Here is an 18,700-nt window from a genome sequence, read left to right as displayed (position 1 = left end):
CTATTATGGATGAAAATTATCGCAGCTGAGTTTGTTATGTTATCAGGAGAAATAATTGCTAAGAGTTTCATAAAGAATTTATTTAAAAACAAAAATACAGATAGAATTATATTCTATTAAGTAAGAAAATGTGATGGAAATTTCTATAAACTCGATATTTTGAAATAGAAGTGATACAAATAACGTTTATACCAAAATTAAGTATATTTCTATAACCATCAGGGACGTAGCTAGGCATTAGGGGGTAGAGGCCCTCTCCAAATGCGCAGAATTGCAAAATGCAAGAAAAAAAACAGAAAATTGTTGCATGCAATAAACATTAATAATGCAAATGAACAAAAACTACTGATTAAATAACTCATTAATTTCTAATTTGGTTGTGCATTGGAAAGACATATCTCTAGACGCTCCATCCAAAAGTCTAAGCATTATAAGCAAGAAAATCCAAAAAAGACGTAAAGAGGGGATAAAAGACAATATACCCAAATCAGTAGACTTGTGAAAAAATTGGTATTGACTTTAGCTTTACGAAAAATGTATTAAACATATACATAAAAAGACTTTGGATTCGGAAAAGGCAAAAGACTAAGAACGCTTTATTTCAGTGAAAAAAGATTTTTAACGGAAATGTTTTTGTGTATGACAGATTGACTGTTGAAATAATGACTAGTCTGAAGTATATGAGAAAGTTTGGTTCAAAAATGGTATCCTTCATTGTGAGTGTTGGTATAGTGGTAGAAAACAATGTGATCAGAATTTTCTTATTTGATTTAGCTTATAGGGGTATTTATTTAAATGGTTCTAGGGTAAATTGGAAAATTTCTCTAATCCAATATCCCACATAAAATTGAGAAAAAAACTGATTACATTAAAACGTTTAGTTAATAAATTAGTATTACAATGAAACTAAAACATATTTGAAATAAATGTTGAACTAAACTTCTGGCAGATCTCTTGAATAATTTGAACGTTACTGTATCTTCCTGTTTAATAGCTTATTACTACATCCACATTTATCTCGATAATTGGAAAACTAAGATAATTCTTCAGTAGTTAAATTACTCTTATTGTTTCTAGATGGTACTGTGTAGTTGAAAGGTTTTCCCAATTTTTCGTAAGCTTCTTTGCACCTTATTAAGGCAGTCCTATTTAAACAATTTATTGGTACAGCTTTCATTGCCCTTTCAAATGTTTCTACTAATTCTTCATAATTTTGTTTACTGAATAAAACGTCTAGTAAACAACTGTATGCGTTGCCAATAGCTCCTTCAGATACTTTGGTAATTTTCAAGTGTTCTATTAATTTTTTAGCAAGTGTTTCGTTTTGTTGCTCTCGTGCTGTTTGAACAATTTTTTGAAACATTATTCTTGGAGCATCTTTCAAATGTTCATCCCAAAGTTTTTCTGCTTTCTCATGGTTTTCGTTTATGAAATAGCTAGTCCATAGTACGTTCAAAGGTCCTAGTATTCCTCGTCGGGCATATTTCAGGGCCAAATTTTCATCTGAAAAAATTTAATATGTATGTGTGGGAAGATATACCAAGGGGTTAATATGATCAGTCATAAACATTTTGGAGGAAAAAAATTGGCAAAGAAAAAGTCAGAGAATAAAATATGTTATAAACAATCTTTTGTTTTTATTATGTGTAAATTTTATAAAATGGATGAGAAATTTTTCAAATGTATCAGAATTAAACAATAGCAAAATTATTTACTAAATTTGGTCAACTACTGATTGTTTTTTACTGGTGAGTTCAAAATAAAATTATTTATGAAAAAAAATTGATAAGTAAATAAAGTTGGCCATCATATGAATAACACATTTGTGACAAACTTGAAATGTTAAATTAAAAAGAATTAAAAGTTAGGTATAAATCAGTACAATTCAATAGGTGTAAACATTGAAACTTGAATAAAAAATACAGAGAGTACCACAAGAAATAATGATAGAAGTGGAAAAAGTCAAACAAAACATTGAAAGAGGAGAAGATGATTGAATTGTATGTGAAAATTTTTCAAAGAATCAGGAAAGATACATCATTAAAAATGAAGGGAGAGGATATGGGGTGGTACAAGGCAGAAGAATAAGACTCGAGATAAATACAAAAAAGATATTAGTATATTATTAGCTCATATATAATATTTATTGAGAAATATTATACTTACATTGTTCAGTTAAATTGGGGAACTTCTCTAAAATACCATATGCTCCTCCTCTAGGAAACTGTTCGCCTAATATATTTAGATCTTCATCTTTGGCATTATCAATGTCGTTATTCAACTTTTGTAAATATACTTCTGCATTACCAGCTACCAAATTAGCATGACATATTCTGTTGTCAAAGGATACAAGTCTTTTAACATCTGCATCTATTTTTTGTCCAATTTTTGTTAATGTATCAATGTCTCCAGCGGAAGCTAATTTATTCAGTAAAAATCTGAAAACTTTATTTACTGGTAGATTTCCTCTATCTAATATATCAAATGTTATTTTACAGGCGTCTGATAGGCGATCTTGTTGTAATAATTTTTCTATTAAATTTGATAAATCTGTAACAGGTAATTGATCTCTTAAATTTTTCACAATTTTCAATGATTCTTCCATATTTCCAGATCGTAGTTTCTGTCTAAACATTGCTTGAGGCGTTTGATTAGGTATTTGTGTAGAATTTTGAGTTTGAACTGATTGTTGTGGTAAAACAAATGGAACCTGCTGTCCTTTTTCTTTTAGGAAATCCCCAAGAGTTAGTAAAAATTGATCACTTGGGGCTAAATCTTCTTCTTGCATTTGTGTCCACAATCCAAGAGCTTTATTAACATCACCTTGTTTCTGGTAACTTAGTAACAATTGATAATAGATATCTGACCTATCAATGTGATTGAGATCTTTAGTAGCATCTTTCAATCCTTCTAAGGGTTTTATAAGACCTTCTTGTTGATATCTTTCACAAGCATTGTTAATCCTCTGTGCTCTATTTTGTAATCCCGGCGTTTCTAATATTTTTCGTGCCTGTCTTACTCTGCCACATTCAACAAATGCAAATACTAAATCATATAAGCTATTGACCTCCCCATGAACTGATGTGCTTAAATCTGTAAGTTTTTGAAGCTTTTCCGCATCTTCAGATTGTATTAATTGACAAGCAAGTTCATTTTTCCAAGGAGTCGCTTTGAATTGATTAACACACCATTCAAATTTCTTTAAAGCACTGTCAATGTCTTTTTTGATAAGGTGCACTTTTATAAGCGGACCCAAAAGTACATTATTTACTTCAATAAACTCCTTTTTCACCAAAGTATCAAACAATACTTCTAGTTCCTCCACTTTTCCTTCTTCTGCAACACTGTTTAGAAATCTCCAAACATAAGCTGTATAAGTGAAACCTTTTTCCTCTTGTTTCGGGTCCCTTGGGGTATTTTCTAATATTTTAATACCCTCATCCAACTGTCCTAGCTTAAAATACAGTTCTGCTAATCTGATCACTTTAGTGTTATCAAGAGTAAAGTTTTCTCCTTGTTTTTCTTTAGATAAATTGTAATATTCTAGAGCTTTTTCCAAGTTTCCATGGTAGGCATAAATGTCTAATAATTGAGAATATATACCACTGGTGAAAACAAAATCTGATTGTTTCAATTCTTCTATAAGTTTTTCAGTTTTTACAAGATCCTTCTCACGATAATACAGTGTTAACAATTGTCTCTTTAAACCGTTGGTTTCTTGTTTTTTAGCTGTGAGATTATGAATTAACCTTTCTAATTGGGGTATGTTCATCTGGTGTGACGGGACATATGTAGGCCCTTTTCTTTGGAATGCCACCGGTGTCAATTCTCCTGAAGTAAGTTTTCCCAGCAAACTCGAAATTTTATCTGTCATTTTTTCACCCAATTTGTCTTCGATTTTCTCAGCTGCAGAGGAAGATATACTAAGACCTTGTTCACATAATGCTTCCAACACATCTTCAACTGTTTCAATGAATTTTTTGAAATTTGATGTTAAATCCATAACAAAATTTCCAACAAGTTCAGCTTTATTAATTCTATCAGAAAAATCTTCCTCATCTTCATCATGTTTTTGTATAACATTTTTACGATCAATATTATCATGTACTGCTCTTAATATTGCAATATATGATTGTAGATCATTACTTTTGTAAAACGAATTAGTTAATGGCCTTTTTATCATTTCCGGATGATAATAAGCTTGTATTGTGGTGGCTATTGAAGCAGCTTCTTTAATTTCACCTTTGAATAATAAAGCATTAACTAAACTTGCAGCTGCAGTACCAACTGATACATTTCCATCTCGCAATAAAGCTAGAATGTCACTACTCTTTCCTTTCAAATGAGGGATAACATATTCCCTTATAGTTTCATTATTGGGAACTACATTAAAATCTTGCATCTTTTTCAATACATCTATAATCCCATTATTGTTTTGACTTTTAGATATGAGAAGTGGCCAGAAGAAGTGTTGTCGTACTTGAACGCCTCGTTTTTGAAGTTCTTCAAGAAGTGGATATGCTAATTTTTCATTTCCCAATTGAAGACTAGTTTCTGCTGCTAGTAAAACAGCTCTATCATACATATTTTCTTTTTCCATTCGATTACAATACTGCAAAATAGAATTTAATGGTCTATCAGCTTTCACCAAATGTTTAATAAAAAAATGCCCTGTTGGAGCTGGAGTACCATCTTCTTTGGTAGATCTAACCATAGATTTCAATACAAGGAAAGCGGCATCTTCTTTTCCTTTATTAATCAATCTTAAAGCAATATTAAGAGCATCTTGATTATAACCAATAGATTTACGTACTTTGTTAAGAATTACTGGAATATGCTGGTTATGATCATTTATGGCAAGGGCATATATTATATCCAAATAATCTTTATCCAGTAGAAATATTTCTTTAGTGTCACATTCATCTAATAATTTAAGCATCATTTCCACATCTCCCTTAGAAGCATAACCGCTAATAAGTGTTGTGTAGCTGTCAGCACTGGGTTCCAATCCTGCTTGTGTCATTACATTTATTATACCCCGAGCAGAGTCCATGTCACTAGAAATCATTGAAAGTATAATGAATTAATCTAACAGATTGCAGATTTTTGTGATAATTTGATTTTAATAAAGCAAATAATAGCAACTTATAAATATGTCATTGTGAACTGTTAAGAACCAAAGGAAAATAATACCAAAATAGAGTTTTGATCTGAAACCAGATAAAAGTCCTCAAAACCAATTATTGGGACAACCTATAGGGGCTGAGACAGGCAAAGACTCTGCTGGGAAACTATAACCAGGGAAGATTTTCTCAATGTATTAACCTAAGAATAATCTACAAATACTAACAGGAATCCTATCAGAGCACTGTCGCCGCAATGGAGACCTGAAGATGCTAAAATTAGCAGATGAAGAAGCTCTACAGAGCTCCAGAGCACTACACCTGGGAGTGTACAAATAGAAGAATATCTCTGGCAGCTACAGCCATTCGAAATTCTGAAATTTCTAAAAGGAGTGAGATCAACAGATCAGCTGTAAACACTGGGTTCCCCAGTATCACAGCAAGAAAGGGGGACACAATAGTTTCTTTGGGTCGAATACCCCAACATCTACATACATACAAAGGAACAAAATAAATCCTCAAGAATAATTCAAATACAATAACAGATTGCTTCTATAGATGTTTCCAAGCAATTTCAAAAATATAAAATGGCAAGTGAACTGATAAAACACACACATTTTCTGAATTTACTACTCCTCATATCAATATTTCAAAGGCATAGTTTTATCCATAATATATTTGTTCAACTAAAACCAAACCATCCAATTGAATTTTGTGAAGAAGTGGTACATTGTTAAAATGTTATTAAAGAGTTATTAACAAACAAAAAAAGTTGGAACAAACTGATACATGATATCAATATATATAAAATCAGTTAGAGAAAAACTTACCCAGATTTTGAATGCCCAACTATTAATGCATTAAAGACATTTTCATTCACAGCCATTTGCTTCTCTTTCATATATTCCAGTATTTTAGTAGCACCTTCAATATCACCATCTTGGCAATATTTTGCTATCAACCTTTGATAAGTAACTCTGTTTGGTTCCAGACCTTTGCTTTCCAGTTCACTTAAAAACTCTGTAGGTAAAAAATTATGTTCGTTTTCTATAAAAAAAATGTTCATTAATTAAAAATACATCCTGTAATTAGAATTCTCGAATGATGCAAATAAAATTTTGTGAAAATTGAGAAATAAAATGATTTTAAAAGTAATTTTACCTAGATAAACCCTCAGAAGAGCATTGTAATGTGAAATGTCCATTGGAACATTCAGTTTATTTAGGGTATTCCATATTTCTTGAACCAATCTAGTACGAATTTCTGGCAGTTCATCTGGAACCAAATTTCCACAACATCGAATGACCAATAAAGATTGCGAGCTGGTAGCAGAGCGTGCTTGTCGGATTTCTTCAAGAACATCTTCAATATCTCTTCTTGATATTCTACCAGATTTTCTGGAAAAACAAATTAGCATAAATCAAACTGAAAATTTTCAAATAACTAAGTTAAACTAATCTATTGATTATAATTAGTTATCAACTTTAAGATTATGTAAACTTCAAAACATACTCAATAGCAAACTTACCTTACATCTTGATCAATTCGTCGTAAGCTGGTTTCTAAATTCTGTTCTGTTAAAGTAGAGGTCTGCGTCGCAAAATTGCTAGAAAAAGTAATTTTATTACATGATGTAATTTAAGGTTATCTATTTAATACCTTGGTAAAATACCACACAAACATTGAGAGGTATTAACAAAGCTACCATCAAATTCTCTGGGAGAATTTACAACAACATTTCTTGCAAATCCGGCAATATATCTAACAAATTTTGAAGACCTTAAAATTGACGCCATTTCAAATGATTAATTTCAAAAATCTATCGTACTCTTTTATACCATGAAGTTAAATGTAAAAGTTTAGTCTCTTCTTCTTTTTATTTTACTATTTGCGTAATAGCACGATAGTCTTATATGTAGAATCGTACAGGAATTAAACGAAGAATCTTATCATGGAGTATATTTTATCATGAGTTTCCAATTTTAACGTAGTATTATGAGAAAACCCTTTTCTGTGTTTCTAATAGTTTAACCTAAAAGGCATAAAGAATTTTCGGAAGAATCCGAATGCCGCGTTCCGTTTTCAAATTCAAAATTCAAATACAAAAACCTCATTTTTATCATTTTAGTTGACTATTTTAATTTATAATATAACTCTTCTATATTTATAGAACTTAGCTCAGATGCTTAACAGATTTTAGATGTATTAATAATTTCAATGGATCGGAAAATGTAATCAACAATAACTTTTTGTACACATAAAGTTATTTTTATGTCGAAAAGCCAAAAAAAATTATCAAAAATAACCAATAAGCGTTCGCGTCGCCTAAAATGATCTTTTGGGTGTTCCCCATACGTTGCATTTCTCTAAGCGTTTACTCATGACATCATGATTAACGTTCACGACTCAAGCAACGAAAATCTATCTCATTATTTAATGAGGTATGGGATATTATAAGTACTTTTGAAACATTCTTGTGACGCATTACCAAATATTTTACTATCACTGGAGAAAATACTTTGATTTTACCTTAATGTAAACCAGTTAAGTCCTCCACTAAAAAATTCAATAACTTACAAATTATAACATAACCTCTTGAAGATTTCGATTTATTTGCACCCGTAATGTTTAACTTTCCAGGCAGCTGATCGCATTGACCCAGAATTACTTCGCTCTTTTTCCGAATGACAATGAACGGGATTACTTTTCGAATGTTCAGATCATGATCAGGTTAACCCGATCGTAGTTTCCAAAAATCCCTGCAGATAGATGTTCAAATTAATTTATTTATGAAGCTATATATTGACAATTGACGTATTGCCAAAATATTGATGATGGATAATTTTGATTTTTGGTTTTGGTTTATAAGCAAGACGTTTTAAAAACTGAAAATGATAGAAACATTATAATTAATATAATACGTTTCAATGTGATTAAATGCCAAGAACATCACAACATTTACTCCAATCTGAGAGACTACCAACTTCATTAGATATGTCTGGAGCTTTTACAGAACATGGTGCTCCTCCTTCATATGAAGAAGCAATTAATCCTAATGGTAAACATAGTTATTAAATATAATAATATGGGTAACAAACTAACATTCATTTTTTACCAAATGTGTTTCTGTTTTTACAAAATTATTTTCTTAGGAAAAGATTAAAATCAAATTAAAACAATAAAATTTCTTAGGGTATAAAATTTTACTAGAATAATTATAATTTTTATTGATTAAGAAGGTACCATATGTGACAATATACTTACAATACTTAACTATTGAATGAGTTATTAATTTTGTAGCCCCACCTCCCTCATATGATTCTTTATTTGGAAGAGTACGAGAAGCACAGAAAACAAGTAAAGGAGTCCTAGAATTTCTGAAAAATGTAATTATAATTGTATTAGGCACATGTAAGTTCAATTTATTTTTATAGTATCAAAATCCATAGTTGAGAATTGTTGTTTTTAGTGGGATGTACTATAATATTAGGTGTTACAATTGTTATTCCAATATGTATGATAGTAATGGGTTCTATGTATTTATATGACTGTCCACAGGGAGAATACATTCCAGTTTATTTATTAGTAGGAGGTAAGGGATATCTTAAAAATTATTAATTCACAATTAACATATTTATTTGGGTGAAACTGTAATGAATTTTCTTTCAATTTGATAAGAATCTTAATACTTATTTCTGCTGTACAAAACATATAAACAATGTAATAAATGGTGTATTTTGAAATTATTCATATAAGTGGCTTAAAGTCACACAAATTTTCAACCATATATTGATCAAAGTTACCTTAGAGAAATTTGAAGAAAGTAATGCATAATGGTGTGGCTAGCTCACAGCTTTGAATAAAATATAATTGTCTTTGAGGAGATATAATTGATAGTTGCTTAAAAGCATAAGAAATTATTTATTTTAAAATCATTTTGTCTAAGTACACAGTATAGTTATGTCAAAATCATATTCTTAACCTTGAAGAAAGTGCTGCAGCTAGTGATCTGATTCAACCAGGCTCACAGGTATAAGTCGCCTAAAAACACACAAATGCTCAACAATTTATTGTTCAAAATTATGTTGGAGAAATTAAATGAAAGTAATGATGGGACTAGTTTTCAGCCATAACTGCTTTATAAGTTATTGAATTGACTCATTTAAATATTGTATACTCTTCAATGAAATCATAAATGGGATTTGAAGCATGTAATTGATGCCGGGGTAGGAAATATGTGATGTTAGAATATATCTGTTGATTGTTTTGGTTTTAAGTCATTTTCGTACATTTTTTAAAATTATATTTAACCTACAATATTAGTTTAAATTAAAAAATAATTACTTTCACATCCTTGAAGGTCTAAATTTAGTTATTGGAATAATTTATTATAATATTTTACAAGATGGAACAATCGAAATTAAGTATAAATTTTGCTGGGGAGTGTATATTTAAATCAGTTTTAGTATAAAACAGCCTCTTAAAATAAAATAATTTTTAGAAATATATTTGATAACAGATATGTTCCTACAGCTACAGGGTAGCTTCTGATAAATCAACTACTACTCCTTCTTTCTTTTTTCTCATATCCTTGTACTATCTGCATCTTTTTAACAACTCCAAGAAAGATTTAGTGCAAAAATAAAAAAAAATGCAAATTAACTATGTTTACTAGGTATATTTGGTGTAGTAAAACAACTTTTACATTTATCTGCAAGAGTTAGACAAACAGAAGAAGAAAGACAAGAAGAGAATTTAAGACAATCCCCTACTCAAACTTTATTAAATTGTTTTATGCTAGGATGGTTCATTATTGGTAAGTTTGCAAATTTTGTTATTCAATATAGTGTTAACTTACCTTATTCTGCAAAAGTTTTTTAGATTTGAATCAATAAATAAATCACCATTTTCTCAATAATTAATTAACTAAACAGAATGTTTTAGGTTTGTGTTTTATTACTCACTAGGTACCGAACTCTACATCTTTTGTCTGTCATGAGGGAGCACTAGCCTGATGTGTCAGGATTAGATTTTTATACTGCAAAATTATTCATTTGAATTATATGTGCAAAATATTATGACATATTTGAATCAATCAAGATTATTACTACAAATTACAATTAAACAAATACCTTACCAAAAATTTGATTCAATATTTTGTGACCAGCTTAAAGTGATGATAACCAAACTAAATAAATAAGTAACAAAGTGAAAAAGTGGTTAGTGGACCACTGTCAATAATTATATTTGCTGCTGCATTGACTTTGGAGCCTGATTGATAGGTTGGTTGTTAAGCCAAAAGTAACTAGATTTTTCCCTAGAATGGCACCAAACCGACGATGTTGCAAGTGCGAGATCTTGCATAGAACAATCAGCTTAATCTGTGCATGTTTTTTATTAAGAAATATTGCGCCTTGCATTGCACATTGTATGTCAAGCAACATTAAGAATTATCATCATATTTCAACTAATTCACACAAAATTTCTATGGAATTTATACCTAAACATTTCTCATGAACCATTTTACGTATTAAAAGAAATCCCTTTAATAGTTTTTGAGTTTATCATAAACAGACAGATGCGGTGTTAAATAATTATATAGTACCCAATAGTTGTTTCTCATATTTTTTTTAACAGCAAATTATTAATATATGAAACTGTCAATTTATATGTTGAAGTTATAAATGTCTATTAAATGAATTATGTTTAATTTAATGCATATTTGATTTATTTCCAGGATCTGTATGGGTGTATAAAGAATATGAGCCCAACTACGATCCTTCTCTAGGAAAATATTGTAACAAGAATTTATACTTGTTTTCATTTTGGTTGATAACATCTGTTTATATATTATTGGGAGCGCTAACTGTTTGTCTATGTTCGATTAGTTTAGCCACTATTATATTTCATACGGATCAAAGAGATGATAATGAAGTTAACGGCCGTCTATGGTAAATTGAAAGTAATAGGTGATATTAAAATTGAGGCAGTTATGTTGTGGAAAACATTTCTAGAGATCATTAAAATTGTTTGCGGGTAGGATATTTTTTTTTGGTTTACATGACAAATATACAAATGGTTTTGTCTTAAACCATTTCTATACAGTTTTTAAATGACATTATATCAGTATCAAATATACAAATGGTTTTGTCTTAAATCATTTCTATACAGTTTTTAAATGACAGTATATCAGAATATATTCTTCAACTAGTATGGAAAATAGGATTCAGTGGTATACTGACGACCAACACAAAATACTTGACATTTATTTCTATGAAATAGCACTAGTTCATAGGGAAAAATGTCGTCTAGGTGGCAGGAAATGTTTGTGTATAAGTGTTGAAAAGCTTGCTTTTCACGTGGAGTATAACAGAATGACTTATGACCAATCAATAAACTGAAACATTTTACAAAAAAACCAATTTATTACATATTATATGATTACCAATATAATCAATTCTACCTTTATCGAAGGTTAAACGTTCCGTTGAATACCAGTGGTCTACAATCGTAGATATTTCTTAATAATTCAATTTCAATACCCTTAGAGGTTAGTTTTTTTGTAAAACGTTGTTGCTCTTGATCTTGAAGCTGAGATATTAAGAGTTTTCGGTATTTTGATAAAAATGCTTGGGCAACACAAGCAATACAAGTTTTGCCTTGGTGGTGAAAAGATTTACTTTATTAGCAACAATAATGTATATAAATGATTTTAAGATAAAGGTCGTAAAAAATATATTCATTATAATGCTCTATCGATTAACAAATATTTTACTATATATGTTCACTGTTTTATCACTTGATAATACATGACTATACCCGTTCAAAGAATGTTTTAAGACAATTAGCTTCGATAATTTTATTTTGGGAAAGGGACTATGCAGATGTAGTGATAATATTATGTTGAAAAACCAAAAACCAAGAATCTAACATGTAATTCGATAGTAACAATAAAACTCAAGACTAGAAAATCTGATACCAGATAATTTTAATGTTATTGTTTATTCAGAAATTTTGATAATTTAGGATAAGTATACCAAAATAACATATTTACAGAAGGGTGATTCATTTTCGAAAAAAATATTATTCTACACAGAAAAAAATTCTAATTTTGAGCTCTTGATATCAATTTTAAGTACTTTTACCATTTAAAGTGCTTGTAAAAAATTTTTTGTTTTCAAATTCCTAATACTTATTCACTTTTTACAATAATGCAAATCAGTTTGATGGAATTTTATGCCGTTCGAAATCGAAAATAGAGATTTTTCTTTTCTATATGAAGATTAATTTTTTGCTTGAGCTTTTTTTTCGAAAATGAATCACGCTAATACAGCTTTATTGATGAATTTGTCGCTTTGGATTTATGAATGCAAAATATTATCTTATTATTGGTAATAACTACAATGACATGGTAGTTCGTATTTACACTGAAAACTCACTCGCTGTTCACACTTAGAGTTCACAACGCCAAGTACCCGAGCACTGAAATTTTTTTTCCACTAATATGAAAATGCAATGGGCGTTGTAGGCAAAAGTTATGTCAAGAACGCACATTTTGGACACTGTAGGTTTAAGCATCTAAATCGTTTTGATTTTGGGTCTCTTGTATTTAAAAATTTGACGTTTATACTGTTCGTTTCAAATTTTTATCTGTCACATATATAACAGGTCTAAGAAACAAGAAATTAAAGAAAAATAGTGTGATTTATTGAACACATATAGTTTAATAATAATTATTCCTCATGGGAAGGAGTCAAATTCTATTGAATACGGATTTCCGTGAGTATAAAGTATTTTTGACAAAACTGCTTGTGAAAAATAACTCATCACTCAACACTCGTCGCTAATGTTTCAATTGCCTCATAATAGGTTTGTTCCCTGTAGCTGCACGGGCAGAACTAGTTCAAGAAGTGTACACTAAAGCGTTCTTAGTAGCAGTGCAACAGGACTGCTTGCATTGGGTCTAGAGTCAGTTCAGCCAGTGCAGTGCAATGTAAAATATCAAAAAGTAATAAGTCGTTTTCCATTATTGTTAATACTACAAGGCCTCAATCACATCAAATAACCTCAAGTACAACAATCAACAAATGCTCCATTGCGCTTTGCACTGGTCCAGTTCCAGTGCAGCTACCAAGAACAAACCTAATGAAACCAACTCTGACATTATCAGGACATTTCAAGTTAATGATGTCAAAATCAGCTGATTTCATCTTTGTATAATAAACAAAAGACTTTCTAATATGGCTAATGAACCATTTTGTGAAGTTATTTCTGTATTATTGAAATTAATTTTACAAAAATGGCATTTTGCTGAGTTGTAAATTCTAGTAATAATTTCAAACAAAAAATCACCTTCAGCTTTAAATATAGCCCAAAAAAGCTTGACCTAACAAAAATAATTATGTGCGAGAAAGAGAAATTGTTTACAAAAAAACATTTGACTTAGTCCGTAACTTTTCGACTTGCACAGTTACTGACAAGTCCTGCCTTAAAAGACTTGGAAGAATTTTATATGCCCTCAGTAAACACTAAATGTCGAAATTTTCAATTTCCTAGTAGGGCTAATTTTTGCTTCTTATCGCAACTTCCAACCTTCCAAAACTATGCTTTACGCACAAAAACAACTTTACAAATTTGAAACACAAAGAAACGCCTCAACAGTTCTCCCTAAGCAGATTTCTACGGTTATAACTAGGCGTCAATGCTCAAGAACATTTTGAGGTTATGTTCTGAAATAACCTAAACGTGCCATTTCATGTTGATGTTCGACGCGTTAGATGAGGTCACGTGGTATACTTTCTACTGGTACACCATCTTAAATTAATGAAGCGTCAAGCTTCAAAATATAGAGAAAATATGCCACCTCTGTCAATAGATAATTTATTCAATAATTGCTAAATTTAATTTTTTTCTAATTTAGCACTTATTGGATAAATTATCTTTTGATTTCTGGGTTTTGTCCATAAAGTGCTTAATAAATTTTGAAGAAACGTCGAGCGAACGCTTCTAATGACCGCGGGCTTTAAGTGGAACGACATAGAGGGTGTTACAATCGTTGTGAGCGTTAAGTGAAATATTAGATACTTTCTATTTACATTCAAATGAACTGAGACACTCAGTCACTGCTCAGTGAATAAAACGAAGGCGTAATGTGAATGCTATTAACAAAAAAAAATGACATAACAACAATAAGATTATTTCCATCAATGGCCACTTGCACCATAAAGTTAACAATGCCTCAAATTTTAACACTGATATATGCTGTTTTCCGAATGGCACCGTGTGTTAAACCCAGTGAAAATTTTGAGTTAGGAATACTTTTTTGTTAAGAATTTTGTACTCTACATTTTTTTTTTTCGTATTCCTCATAGTTTTCGAGTTATTCGCGTTTTTGAGTTACAAGTTCCAAGCAGAATCTAGAAAATCAAAACCGCTCAATTTGATTTAAGGTTTTAGCTCAAAATCACCTAATTTACCTGTACTTTAACCCATCCAATGCAATAGTGACAACAGGTGATACCTTTAACACTGCAGCTAATGGCAATTTAACGATATCCTTCGGCCAAAAAAAAATTGAGTTATGACGGCACAGATGAGAATAATCTGAGTTTCAATGTAAATGCGAAGTAGCTATTTTGTATTGCATAATACGCGTGAGATTTCACACAAAAAATACAAATTAAGCTTCACTATATTACTGCTCGTTTTTCAAATACCCATATACAAAATAATATTAGGATGATATTAGTAATATATTTTTTCTATTTAATATAAGTAAATTAGGTGTAATGCATTTTGTAATATTACGAGGGCCGTTTTTTTTCAACCTCCGATCGCTCCGTGCAGATGACATTCAGGCGTCAGTCGGCGTTGCGCTACAGCCACGTAAACATGTCCGCCATTATTTTTCTACAGACTGAAGGCCATAGTGCTGCAGTAATACCTCGGAGAATGAGTCGTGTGTATGAGGAAAACTTCATGAGTGATGGTGTTGTGCGTGAATGGTGTCGAAAGTTTAAAGATGGTCGTAATGTGCATGGTGAAGGAGGGCCAAGGACGCAAATTTGTCGTTTCAGATAAACTGGTTCAACGAGTTGACAAAATGGTTAAAGAAAACCGCAGATTTACCATTACTGCTTTGTCTACGGAATTTCCAGAAGTTTCAAGGTCTGTTTTGTACTCTACTTTAATTCATTGGCGGCAACTTTTGAAGAGAGTATTGAAAAGGTTGTCCACAGATATGAAAAATATCTCAATCTCCTCGGTGATTATGTGAAAAAGTAACCTAACCTAACCTAAACGTATGTATACCAATTTTTTGGTAAGAAAATTATTGTTTTATATGAACTTGTCTTTTATTTATAGCCTATCGGAGATTGAAAAAAAAGGCCCTCGTATATGTAAATACTTGATTTATATATTGATTCGCGGGTATGAGGAAAGAAATTATTTTTATTCGAAATTTTTTTCTAATATTTGATTGTTTTATTTTGATAAGGAAGGCATCTTAATTTGTGTGGTTCGGTTTACATAGCCATACCAAACTGTGATATATTTTTTTATAAGCTTTATATATTGTAAATTTTTTTCTTAAATCATGACTATAGCGATTATGTTGATGCTAATATTTTATGAGATAATCATTTGTAAATGATCCATGATAAATAGTAAATTAATCCTGATTGAATTCACTAAAATTTTGATCAACATCGAAGGTATTGAGATATAGATAACCGAAAAGTTGAAACGTGATGGTGAAAATTCTTGCACTGGTTTTTTTATTAAGTACTGCCTTTTTTTGGTGGAGATGGTGCGGTTAGGGAGTGTGCATCTCATTATATGGCCTCCAAAATACATAGACTATGGAGAGCTTGCTTTTTTATTCAAAAATACATAATACCGCTCCTTGCTCAAGATTGGAAACCCATTACATACCAATGCATGGGATCACTGTCCGCCATGCTTTGAAGTGGGATCACTGTTCACCATGCTTTGAATGTTGAGGTTGATTGAAGACTGCATTTACTAATTTGTGTTTATTTACGTAATTATTCACAATTAATAACATGATTCTAAGTACGATGATTAGAATACTCAAATGGCTCAAGATATTTTGGACAGGGAAAGTGTGCGTTCGCTAAGGTCAAGTGGAGGAAATGTGTTCTGCTTTAGATGTGAAAAGATAAGAATTCGACACTGAATAATGGAATTTATAAGAAGAAGAATGCGGTTGTGAGATACCTGAAGATGCTTAACTTAGCAGATGATGTGGCGTGCAGATTCCTTTGCAGAGAGGACGAAACTTCTATCCACATTTTCTCGGAAGTGTGAAACAATAAGAAACTCCAGAGCACTACACCTGGGAGCAGTTGAAATAGAAGATCTCTAGCAATTACAGCCATACCACATTCTAGACTTTTTAAAAGGAGTGGGATTATTGGATCAGTATCGCAGCACGAAAGGAGAAATAATAGATCTCCTGGGTCAGTGTATATGATACCCCAAAATCCATACATACAATATTTGACTTTCACAATAAAAGTAGTCAGAATGTTATATGTGTGTAGATAGTTTTCAACATTAGCTTTGTGTTTTTTTGGTGAGAAAGATGTCTCCCATATTCCAGCTTTTTGACATATCTATTTCTCTCACATATTTCACAAACACCTGTAAACTTTTTTTATAGACAGTAATAATTAATATGGGTTTCCTTCCTGGCCATGTTACAAATGAAAATAGGACATAGTTTTGTAAATAATATTAAATCTGATTATCTCGCTAATTTCTTCCTTAATATTTATTTACAAATATAATTTTGGTCATCGAAACTAGATATAGTTACGAATAAAATATTTTTCTTCTATTTTGACCGATATTCTGACTGTTTCATTTTTGCTCATGATAAATTAATTTATTATGGGAGTCTTATCTCTAAATTTTTAAAATAGTCTTGATTTTTAGGTCTCTTCTATTATGAAATTAGTTAAGTTAGGATACATAAAATAAAACTAATTTTATAACAAAAGAGACCTAAAATCAAGAACATTTAAAAACATAAACATATAAAAGGTCTAAGAAATATAAAAAATTTTCAAAATTTAATATCTAAACCTGAAAAAATTTTGTAGACAGATAAATAGATATACAACTAAAACTGATATCTTAGATATATCTATCGATTATAGATCTAGAATATAACTAGTGATATATAGAATAGTTAATAGAATCATATAATTAGTTTCAATATATTTTTAACAATAAGGTATTGATTGACCAAAAAAATAAATTAAAGTGGAGGACTCAATCTCATGTAATTTAATGAAATTCTCCAATGTAGCCATTAATTTTCTAAAACACGATGCCTTATAGATATTTACTTTACCTTAAAAATATATATCATTAACAATTAACCGATTTGTTTTATATTGTAAAATTATTATTTGTCATACATTTTCTGGTTAATGGGAAGTAAAATAATACTTTCTACTGTCAAACTTTTCCATTTATTATAGCTAAGACCATGTTTTCATTTTTATCAGCTATTTTAGTGAATTTACCAGCAATGCAGGGAGGGTTATTGTTCAAACAACTGATCGAAATTAATAGTGGTGGAGCCCTAAAGGTAAATTGGGATTTACTCGAGCCCCATTGGATTTTAAAGTTTAGATTATACGGAGAAAAAGCGTTTCAAATTTTATATATATATATATATATATATATATATATATATATATATATATATATATATATATATATATATAGGGCTTGGTAAGAAACCTTTTAAAAAACTGACTGACTATTCAAAGCGACACAGACTTTTAGACTTTTATTCATCAGACAATTCAAATGATGTTATGATTGTATAAAATCTCAACATTTCCTATATCTGATGGTTCAATTTTTTAATTATTTCTAAAAGCTGAATTTAATAAATAAAATTATGAAAAATTTGGTAAAAAAATTAAATTAAATGAAAATACCTACTTTGTTATAGCTACACACAATTCAACCATTTTTGCAACTGTGAATTGTGAAAATTGGCTAATTAAATTTTTTCTGTATCATATCATCAATGTATTTTTTTGCTATTTTGTGAACCACCCACTCCCTTCTATTATAATGAATCATCATTTAGTGAAATGGAAACTTTTCAATAAAATATATCTTTTAAAGTGTTTCTGTCAATTTTTTAAATTATTATTCTGATGCAAGATTCTCTACAGGATACCTATACATGGTGGAAGTACTCGAAAAGTATCCTTACATTAATAGCCATCCTCGAGTAAACCCCAGAATCCCCCTGGACTTTCCTACTTAAAATTGTTTCGAGATAAGACTTTCATGGAAATTTCGATGCACACTGCTCATACTTAACTTATATACCCAAATAACAATTTTATTATCAGTCTAATATCAAGAATCTCAGTCTGAAATTAATTTTTTATATTTCTATACATTGTTACTTGGGTATTACATAAAATATTTGCGAATATTATGTTTTGTTGTTTTTTATATTGTTATCTTTTGTTATATTACAATTTTAGTTAATATATTTATTTTACAGTATCTGTTTTTAA

General features: G+C 30.3%; 2 protein-coding genes across 2 annotated transcripts; one reads left to right on the top strand and one right to left on the bottom strand.

Annotated features, from left to right (window-relative positions):
- Positions 1 to 65: 65 nt before the first annotated feature.
- On the bottom strand, positions 66 to 6,996 carry LOC130902956 (leucine-rich PPR motif-containing protein, mitochondrial). Its single transcript, XM_057815247.1, has 6 exons — positions 6,783 to 6,996; positions 6,652 to 6,729; positions 6,285 to 6,520; positions 5,954 to 6,170; positions 2,167 to 5,057; positions 66 to 1,503 (listed from the first exon to the last, which is right to left on the bottom strand). The coding sequence occupies exons 1-6, from the start codon at positions 6,917 to 6,919 to the stop codon at positions 1,034 to 1,036; spliced, it is 4,029 nt and encodes a 1,342-aa protein (XP_057671230.1). The 5' UTR covers positions 6,920 to 6,996; the 3' UTR covers positions 66 to 1,033.
- Positions 6,997 to 7,865: 869 nt separating this feature from the next.
- LOC130903914 (transmembrane protein 272-like) lies at positions 7,866 to 18,687 on the top strand. Its single transcript, XM_057816299.1, has 5 exons — positions 7,866 to 8,181; positions 8,424 to 8,534; positions 8,593 to 8,715; positions 9,799 to 9,939; positions 10,861 to 18,687. The coding sequence occupies exons 1-5, from the start codon at positions 8,061 to 8,063 to the stop codon at positions 11,076 to 11,078; spliced, it is 714 nt and encodes a 237-aa protein (XP_057672282.1). The 5' UTR covers positions 7,866 to 8,060; the 3' UTR covers positions 11,079 to 18,687.
- The last annotated feature ends 13 nt before the right edge of the window (positions 18,688 to 18,700 follow it).

This window comes from Diorhabda carinulata, chromosome 2 (assembly GCF_026250575.1).
Source record: "Diorhabda carinulata isolate Delta chromosome 2, icDioCari1.1, whole genome shotgun sequence".
Classification (NCBI taxonomy): Eukaryota; Metazoa; Arthropoda; class Insecta; order Coleoptera; family Chrysomelidae; genus Diorhabda; species Diorhabda carinulata.
The sequence above is the reverse complement of the archived record's forward strand: the minus strand, read 5'-3'. Positions and strand labels throughout refer to the sequence as shown.

Bases quoted from the DNA above. Each gene is read 5' to 3' on its own strand.
- LOC130902956 (XM_057815247.1), bottom strand. From the start codon at position 6,919: ATGGCGTCAATTTTAAGGTCTTCAAAATTTGTTAGATATATTGCCGGA. The intron at 6,521-6,651 runs GTAAGTTTGCTA...TTGTTTTTCCAG, and splicing joins CGAATTGATCAAGATGTAAG to AAAATCTGGTAGAATATCAA. The intron at 1,504-2,166 runs GTAAGTATAATA...AAATTTTTTCAG, and splicing joins CCCCAATTTAACTGAACAAT to ATGAAAATTTGGCCCTGAAA.
- LOC130903914 (XM_057816299.1), top strand. From the start codon at position 8,061: ATGCCAAGAACATCACAACATTTACTCCAATCTGAGAGACTACCAACT. The intron at 8,535-8,592 runs GTAAGTTCAATT...TGTTGTTTTTAG, and splicing joins TATAATTGTATTAGGCACAT to TGGGATGTACTATAATATTA. The intron at 9,940-10,860 runs GTAAGTTTGCAA...ATTTATTTCCAG, and splicing joins GCTAGGATGGTTCATTATTG to GATCTGTATGGGTGTATAAA.